This window comes from Oreochromis niloticus, linkage group LG3 (assembly GCF_001858045.2).
Source record: "Oreochromis niloticus isolate F11D_XX linkage group LG3, O_niloticus_UMD_NMBU, whole genome shotgun sequence".
Classification (NCBI taxonomy): domain Eukaryota; kingdom Metazoa; phylum Chordata; class Actinopteri; order Cichliformes; family Cichlidae; genus Oreochromis; species Oreochromis niloticus.
Window position 1 is genome coordinate 48469656 of NC_031967.2, and position 9875 is coordinate 48479530.

Here is a 9875-nt window from a genome sequence, read left to right on the forward strand (position 1 = left end):
CAAAACATCACTGAGACTGTGAGAACACAGCTTTGTTGTTGACTCTGGTGTCCCACCAGTTTAATATCTATACAACTACACGGTGCAAAATATTCATTTAGTCAGTGCTTTCTTATTGGTGAGTGATTTCCAATGACTTAAAGCAACTTGAGCTTTCTTATAGTGCTACATGAAAATTTAGTTATAAGCTGTTAGTATTACTGTGACTGACTAAGCCATCACTGGTATAATGTAAGTATAACAAAGGTGAACCTTAAAAAGCTACAAATAGATTTGAAAGCATCAGTCTGTGTTCTCTTTCGCCTACCACAGCAACAGCTCTGCTTCTCTATTTACAATCTTTACATAGTTGTTTCACAAAGGTCATACAGGAAGCGTCTATTGGTTGGTATGTGGCAAGACATCATGGAGGTCAGAGCTCTGTGCATCAGACTGTGTAAGTACTGTCTCAGTTTATACATTAAAATCAAAATATAAAGTATTTGTTAAGGTTAACAGTGTTGTTAAAATGCTGTGATGATTTAAAGCTTTCACGAGGCAGAAACCTTTATTGACACCTCAGAAATGTAACAAGGAAAAGCACTGTTAACTCTAAGAGTTGGCAAGTTTGAAGATGTAGGGTCATCTTTTAGTAACTATTTTTTTGTATTTTCAGTGATAACTGTGCTGATCCTGCTGTGTGCACATGCTCAGAAAGTTGGTGAGTAATATCTGTTTACTTGTTATCATTTTGCTATAAGAAAAAAATATGATTTATTTAAACACCAAAAAGGTCAATCACCACCTCTACTGGTTTTAGTCACATTTTATTGGCTATCATAGCTTTCATTTATTGTAAAACTAAAACCCGGCAATCTGATAATTTAGCAATAAACTGAATCTTTTTTTTTTTTTTTTGACAGATGCAGTTTCTCTTCGTGTTGTTCCAAACAAATCCCAGTTTTTTGAACATGAGTCAGTTAGTTTTTACTGTGAGGAGAGCTCTCATGGATATGTGTTATATAAGAAGAACGAGGAAGTAAAGCAATGCAACAAAACCAGTAGGAAACCAACAGCTTCAACAACAGGTTCACAGTGCACCATTGATCGTATTTATAGATATGACAATGGAGAATACTGGTGTGGGACAGCAGGAGGGAAGAGAAGCAACAATATCAACATCACTGTCACTGGTACGAGTGAATGAAGGCAGTAATATTTTGTCACAAACAAACACAAGTTCAACATTTTAAAATTCTAAGTCACTTGTTGTTCAGATGGTTCTGTGATCCTGGAGATTCCTGCTGTTCCTGTGATGGAGGGAGAAGATGTGACTCTGCGCTGCAGAAACAAGATGCTTTCCTCCAGCATCGCAGCTGATTTCTATAAATATGGGCGTCACATAGGGAGCAGCGCCACAGGAAACATGAGCATCCAGAGAGTTTCCAAGTCTGATGAAGGACTTTACAAGTGCAAGATCTCAGGAGGTGAAGAATCATCAGAGAGCTGGCTGTCTGTCTCTCTGCCATGTCTCACAGGTGAGAAACAACAATGTTTCAAAATATTTATACATATGTGTGAAACAAATATTTTAAGATGCTCTTTTTTTCTGAAAAAGATTTTAAGTAAAGCTGTTAAGTCTGTTTTTATGCTTCGTGGGGTTAATTAATCAATTATTTAAGAAGGCTATTTGAATGTTTTAGAGAAATTGACTGCAAGATTTGTAACATTTTAAACACTGTGCAAGTGTGAAGAAGTTAATTACCATTTCACTGTACAGCTTCCACACCCTGGATAATTGCCACTATTTTACTGACCACTCTAATTCTGATTATCGTGGTGATGGGACTCTATCTCTTCCGCAAAGATTTGTACAGAGGTAAAGAAAAAGAACACATCTATATATATATGTGAGTTACTTTAAATTCTGTTGTTGCAGTAATTTTTCCTTTTTCTTTTCTTTTTTTTTTTTATTACGGCATTGGTCTACTGGTCAATAGCATATGGTTCAGGCCCAAAAGAAGATCCAACAGGACAGAACACAAACAGTAAGAAATCTACTATTAGGGGGCACTAGCCAGCCTCCATTTATTAGGATCACATGAAAGTCTGTGAAGGTTCTCAGTCATCCAGGTCATCGTAGTCTAAGAAGCTTGAAAAGAAAAGCATCTGCACTTCTTTAAGTTGCTTGAAGACGTTTCACCTGTCATCCAAGAAGATTCTTCAGTTCTAGGGTCAAATGGTGGAGAGTCCCAGATTTAAACCCAGTGGAAGTTTCCCCCCGAGATGGACAAAGGACTCTCTAATGATCCTCTACCTAATCACATGAGCCAAGGTGTGAACATGGGTGTAGGTCACAATCAGCCAGGGTTTCAGGTGAGCTCATTGTGAAACCTAGCCCCACCCTATCATGTGATAGGGTTTAAGTTGCTTGAACATCTTCAAGCAACTTAAAGAAGTCCAGATGTCCAAGCTCCTTAAATCACATAAAAAGCTTTTAAAACACAAGGCAGACTAAGTTTTGGGTTGTTTTTTGTTGTTGTTGTTGTTGTTTTACCCTTTTTAAGAAAAACTGCGGAATTTGATGTGACACTTAGGTGTCACATTTTAACAAGGCATGTTTGAATGTTCACTTCCTGGACTCACACCTCAGATAAAGTATCTAATATGAAGGTCATGAGTTTGCTCATACAAGTCAGAATGCTTGTGCTTGTTTTATAACCCAAGGCATGCCTTCAGCTTCCATTACAACTAATGTAAATTAGAAATATTTTTTTATATTTTATACATACTTGAAAATTATTACTTAAAAAGCCCACAAGTTAAAAAAACAAACAAAACAAAAAGACAAAAACATGAACTTATTTTATTTCATTTTGCATAAATGGACTAAGGTTTTTATTTATTTACTTATTTTAATAACTGTGAAGGAGAAATACACCCTTTTCAATTCCATTTGTTTTTACCAAATCACAGCAATAGTCACCTGAGGCACTTTTATTTGTAATGTAAAGACCTAAAGTAATACACCGGAAACTCAACAATTAAATGATTCAATTTCACTTTATTGTGAATCTCTAAATCAAGTACGGTGTGTAGTATTTAGTACTGAGTGTTTAGTCGTGTGTTTAGGAATCGTACATAGCTTACAGCTAGCTTGTGCTTCTCCTGTTAGAAGTGAGGTCATGTTTCCTAATTTGGAATATCAGAAAACATCACATTAGTTCTGTTAAATACAAGAAAAGGCAGACATGGGTTGTCATCAAGAATTTTACTATGGTTATCTGTTCCCTCACTCCCACTGTTTGTCTCCATCAGATGAAGCTGAATTGTGTCCTAATCCAGTTTATCATTCTTTGGGCCAGGGTGGCACTCAACCTCTTGGTAAGATTCATTATGATATTATAGTATATTTCTGTTTTGGTAATAATGTGATAGAAAAGCAATAAGTCATAACATTTAGTAAAATCTGCTCTCTCCCCCTGGAAAAACCTAAGTCATCAGTACCACTCATCTTTCAACCCTTCATTATCTTCATAGCTGCTTTCATTTCTTCCTTACTAATCTGCTGCACTTGCTGATTCACTAACTCTCCTCGATGCCCCCCCCCTCATGCTCTCTCATATTCTAACCCCTTCCATTGAATGCTTGCCTACACTTATTCATTCCGCCATCAAGTCTCATCGTCTTCTTTTGTCTGTCCACCAAACACTTTCTTGACCCTAACAGAACAGGTTTCAGCACAGCCATTTTCATAATTTCCCAAAACCATCCTTCTAACAAAAACGTTTACTTCCAAACACTGCAAATAAATTACTATTTTGTTGCTAGCATAGTATTTCTACCACACTGTGGTGGCATCTGCTATCTTTTGTGCTGTGGTCTGCTGGAGTGGTGGAATGGCAGAGAGGGACATGGGGAAACTCAACAAACTGGTCAGGAGGACCATCTCTGCCCTGGACTGTCCGCTGAAGTCCATTCAGCAGGTTGGGGAGTAAAGGATGTTGCCTAAGCTAACATCCATCATGGACAACACCTTTTACACCCACAGTGTAGGAAGGAGCGCTACCGCAGGTCATTCTTACCAGCAGCTGCCAGACTCTATAACACACACACACACACACTCGTGTACATAAGCCTGTACATATTTTATTTGTTCGTATTTCAGTTGCTTTTGTATATAGGACTACCTTGTGTCTTTTTTTCTATTTTTTCTTTATTCCTTTCACTGTAAGAGCTGTGTAACACCCAAATTTCTCATTCGTTGGATAATAAAGGTTTATTCTATTCTAGTCTATAAATAGTATCACATTGTTTCTGGTTTTGCTACATAGGTATTGTTACATGTCTTGCCTCTGTTGATTACCACATTATATACATTTCAGTCTGACATTATTCAGCTAAAGTCCAAAACTGTTATTTTGAATTCCCTTAATAATGTTATAATTATTTATGTTGTAATTACATTGTTCTTCCTGTTTATTGCATCTATTATCACAATTTGAACAATGTTATTTCAGAGATATGATGAAAAGTGTTGCAGATAACTGTTTGAATAACATACAATTTTGATAACCAACATATTCAATTCTATTTCTCTTCAAAGCAGAAACAATGAAATCTGTTGTTGCAGACAAACCTTCACAAGATATCTACCAACCTGTGGCAGAGGAACCTTTCTATTCTACAATTAAAAAACATGTGCATCTCTGAGTGAGACTGAAAACAAGGAAGTGACTTAGAAATATCCTGTATTGTTTATCATGTATCATTTTGCAGTCAGTTAAAATCTGTGTATTGTGTATTTGTAAGTGCTTACTGTACTACAGGTCTCTGTATAATGATACGTAAAGAATTCACAATGATTAGAAATGTGAAAACAAATTTACTTCAGATTTGGTGTCAATTCACAAATGAAACTGAATTAAATTGAGTTTCAAATGTTACAGGTGATCACATTAGATAATAGCTCATCTGGAGGTTACTTTTTTGAGCTTTCTTTTTCAGTTACAAATGAGGCCCAGTGGAGTAAAGGTATAAAAAAGAGACAGAAAATCAAAGAGAAATCATCATGTTTCCAACCTTGTTAGCATGGTCAAACTATAAACATGGTTGTGGATAAAATAATTCATTTATTGCTAATGATGTATTTCACAAATCAGCTATTAATATCATTATAACTTAATATAATGAATGAAGTGCTTTGATTTTATTCTGTGTGGATTTTTGTGCCCCCTGCATCCAAGTACTGTGTGTGTAGGTGTGTGTGTCTGTGTGCTTCATGAGGACATAGCATTTGGTCTTCACAAGACAAAACCCTCCATCCTCATAATTTTGAAGTCATTTTTGAGGTTCAAGGGTCCCTTCGTTGACTTTCTGTCAATTTTAGGATACACTTTTAAAGATTTAATTAATTAATTTTATGATCCTGATTCTGAATGGGCTGACACCGCTGCATCAGTCTGACAATATTCATGGTCACACTCTTATTAGGTCATCCAATGAAATGATCCTAAATAATCCAAGATCTAGACTTAGAAAAAACTGAGGTTAAAAACTGAGGTGGCAGAGCTCTTCCAGTTGTTGCCCCTAATGTCTAGAATGCATCACCACTTCATGTTAGAACTGCCCAAACTGATTCTACAGTACTTTTAACTGTTTATTCTTTAGTCTTTGATTCAAGCTAAACTTTGAGTTCTCTAGCATATTGAGACTATCTCTCCACCGATACATATTCCATATGTACGGGGTACGACCCCCCTTGGTCGTGGCGTGTGGATATTTCTTTAAGACACTGCGGCACGCCCGGCTACACCCCACAGCTTACGTATAAAACAGCTGTGCGGACGTGAAACCGGTGATAGTTTGATTGGAACGCGTCTCCGAGCGGCCTCACGGTGGAGAGATAGTCTCTCACTAAATGAACCAAGGTTACACTGTAACTGTACGTTCTTGTAATGTTCTTTCTTCTCATCATTATTATTATTTCTTTACTTGTTCTACATAGGTGTTATCCTTGGACATGTAGTGTTTTATTTTAGTTTAGTTTAATCATCAAATAAAGGAATTGAAAAATAAACAGGATCTTCTTTGTTTCAGATACAGTTTCTTTTTATATCCTTCCAAACAGATTACAGTTCTTTGAATACAGTAACAGTAGTATTTTATTGTGAAGCGGTCCTTTATTGTGCATAAAATGGAAAATAGACTGCTGCAGCAAAATTAATAGGTCAACACCAGCAGGATCATCCTGCATCTTTAAACATATTACAGATGACAGTGGAGAGTACTGAGACTGAAGGAGGAAAAAGAAGCAACATTATCAACATCTCTGCCACTTGGACCTTTGCAGAAAGAACATTATTTTATGATTAACCCTAATAAAAGTTAATATTAATTAAATACCAAATGCAGACTCGATGTACTGAACTACTGATGTTCAACGTGACTTTGCTCACTGAGAGTGTGGCCAGATACAGCTGGTTTAAGAGCAGCATTAATGTAGAGTCAGTTAGTCTTGACTATATTCAGTATCTGTGAATATTTCAGATACAGTGTAGAAGTGGATGATCTGATTGTTTACATCTATTTATTTCATCCAAAAAATTATAATTTTTTAGCTTAGTTCAAAAAATGAATGCAAGAAATCCAACCGCTGAAATTGTGACTTAGTCATAACTATAGTGAACAGCAAACATCATCACTGATGTTATTGTGGTTACCTGTCTCTGTGTCTTTTTAACACAAGATGAATGTGGACTGTCCTCTAGACCCATAAATAGACTTTAGGCCTGTGTGACACTAAACTGTGATTACAACCTTATAACAGTGTCATTGATATTAAGCAATATTAGAAACTTTCCCAAGTACTTTGCAACAATCTAAGGCAAATACATGTTTTATTAAGTAAAAATAAAGTATCAGGTAAACTGATTTAATTCCACCTGTTTTGATAGCAGAACCAGGAACCATCGCAGAATTGCCCACAGCTTGTGTGTTTTCTACTATGCCCAAGCCATAGTAAAAAATCACTGACTGATGCACAACAGATGCTCTGAAAGCTAATGTTTAAAATCAAGAACACGTTGCTGTGTGACATGCTGAAAAACAATTAGTTTAGTTACTTTTTTTTCTTTGCCCTTCCTTTATGCCTCAGAGTGAGCAGAGAGAGAACTGACTTATAACATAAGCAAGAGTGAAAACAATGAAGTCATCCAGATTTATCCAGCGTGTACTTGAACAAGCTGTACAGTACGTTTTCAGATCAGATTTAGAGCGCATGTCTATAAATTGATATAGCTTGTGTGTGTTCAGTTAGCTACAGCTGCAAGCCAGACCCATGTGGTTCTTAGTATATATAAAGTTTGCATACTAACAAAAGCACAAGTGTTATTTAGATGTTGACCTTAACGTGATGGAACTTGTTCCACCTGCTTTGTGTTTTAATTGCTGTTACAAGAAAAGAGCTGCATTAGCTCTTAGACACACCAAGTTTGTGGTCAGCAGTCAAATACACCTGTGAAGCACGACTCTGTACATGTCTGTAACCGAAATGTGGTTGAAGTGAAAAAGTGGTGTGTTGTTTAATGCTGCGGCTACATCTATTCAACAAAGCCAAATAAAATAAGAAGCCTTTCTGTATTTGTTTGGTCAGACTGTATGAAAGCAGAAGACAGGAGCTGAGTGGGTGTTAGTGATGTTATAATACAGAAGACAAGTGAGGTGGTGCACAAATGGTGGTTATTTTTTTGTGCAGAATATAAAATCTGATTTGAAGCAGAGTGATTAAATCTTTAGGATGAAAGCTGACTTCTGTTTCCTACACAGACACACGTACACATGTGAGTGTTTTATCTGTTGCATGATTAATGAGATGTTTGTGTGACCACAGAGTTAATAAAAGGCTGTAGGGGAGGCTGGCTCTCGGGAGTTGTCTGGGATCAGGAGAGGAGCTTAGAGCTCCAAGCCCCTGGTCCTATCAGCTCCCCTTGCAAGTTAAAATGGATGGAGCTCTGTCTTGCTTTGTTCATGGGAGTAAGTCTAAACCAGCGGGGCCTGCGAAGCACAGACCTAACAGTCAGCATTCGGATGACTCTCTACCACTACACTTAGTCTCTCAGAAGTAGCAACAACATCTGGACACCACACAGAGCTCCGCAATGCTAAAGGGTTTTTTTGGGGTTTTTTTGGATGGTTTGGTGGTAACGGGTAATCTGTTAACGATCAGAGATCAGTAGTTGAGAAAAAACCTTTGCTCTGCTCCCATCTAATGGTTATTGTTGGTATTGCTATACAAGGTGACCAGAAAAGTTATAAAACAGCACGGCATCTACAGTCTTATTAAATCTGCATAAAAAACTATGAAACTGTGAGTGTGTGTCTGTGGGTGTGTGGCAAAGTTTTATCTATTGACACTTTAATTTTCCAGCTCAAACTGTCCTCTACAGAAAATATAGGACTTGAAGAATGAAAGGAAAAAGAACAAACAATGTGCACTGTCCCCTTTTCAGGTTTGGTAACAGGGCAGAGGTCATATCATACTGGATGGTCTGTGACTGTTTCTATTTTTAAATGAGTAATGCATGTTACTCATTTTACTAATTCATGAAAACACTATTTACACTACAAGTCAATCACACTTTATCATTTACTGTTTTTTTCTTTATTTAATACTTTCAACATTAGATACAAACCTAATATGTTTAGCTAGATATATGGAATTATATAGCAAAGAAAAAAATTACATAACTGTAAATATGTCTTATAATATAGATTCCTCAAAGTAGTCACTGTTTGCTTTGTTGACTGCATTGAAAACCCTTGGCCTTCTCTCAATGAGCTTCATGATATAGTTTCCTGCTTCACAGGTGTGCCTTTTCAGGGATCATGTGTGGAATTTCTCACCTTCTTAATGGCCTGGGACCATCAGTTGTGTTGTGCAGAAGCCAGGTTGGCACACACAGCTGACAGCCCTATTTGACAAATGAATTCATATTATGACAAGAACCAATTAACTAAGAAGAGAGAAAGGACAGTTTATCATTACTTTAAGAACTGAAGGTTGGTCAGTCTGAAAAATTGCTATTTTTAATATTTCCACAAGTGGAGTCGCGAAAACCATCGAGCATCATAACAATACTGGCTCACACAAGGACCGCCCCAGGAAAGGAAGACCAAGAGTCATCTTTGCTGCTGAGAATAAATTCATCTGAGTCACCAGCCTCAGCAAGCACAAGTTAAAAGCACCTGAGATTAGAGCCCAGATAAATGCCACACAGAGTTCCAGTAGCAGATACGTCTGCTCAGAGCAGACCGTGTCAATTAGACCTTTATGGTCAAATTGCTGCTAAAAAAAATCACTACTAAGGAAAAGCAACAAGCAGAATAAATTTTTGTGGCCAAGAAACAGAATTACACGAGAAGAAATCTGTGCTTTGTCTAGCGAGTCCGAATTTGAGATCTTTGGTTTCACCTGTCTTCGTAAATTGATTGGTTACAGGACTTACTCTACTTGAGCTTTCAAAGCACCTTTTCCATCGAGAGTTGTTAACATACTGCATCACAGTATGGTGTGGCAGCTGCACTAAGGCAGAAAGAACAAGGCTTCAGAGAGTAGTCAAGGCAGCACAGAAGATCTTTGGCTGCCCTCTCCTCTCCCTGATGGACATTTATTCCTCCCGTTGCCTCAGCAGAGCAGCAAACATCATCAAAGACAGCTCCCACCCTGGTTTTGACCTGTTCAACCTGCTTCCCTCAGGGCAGTGGTGCAGGTGCATCAGCAAAAAGACCCACAGACTGACAACTAGATTCTTCCCTGAACTCACACATGCACCAACAACACAGTTCCACAATTGATTTCCTGCTATCCAAGGACTTTCCTCTATACACAGAATACA

The 9875-nt window shown here is 37.5% G+C and overlaps 1 protein-coding gene across 1 annotated transcript; it reads left to right on the forward strand.

Annotated features, from left to right (window-relative positions):
• The first annotated feature begins 363 nt into the window (after positions 1–363).
• LOC106096534 (low affinity immunoglobulin gamma Fc region receptor II-like) lies at positions 364–5898 on the forward strand. The gene is made up of 8 exons (XM_019353892.2): positions 364–436; positions 656–700; positions 903–1172; positions 1257–1517; positions 1760–1858; positions 1980–2027; positions 3298–3363; positions 4586–5898. The coding sequence occupies exons 1-8, from the start codon at positions 391–393 to the stop codon at positions 4690–4692; spliced, it is 942 nt and encodes a 313-aa protein (XP_019209437.1). The 5' UTR covers positions 364–390; the 3' UTR covers positions 4693–5898.
• The last annotated feature ends 3977 nt before the right edge of the window (positions 5899–9875 follow it).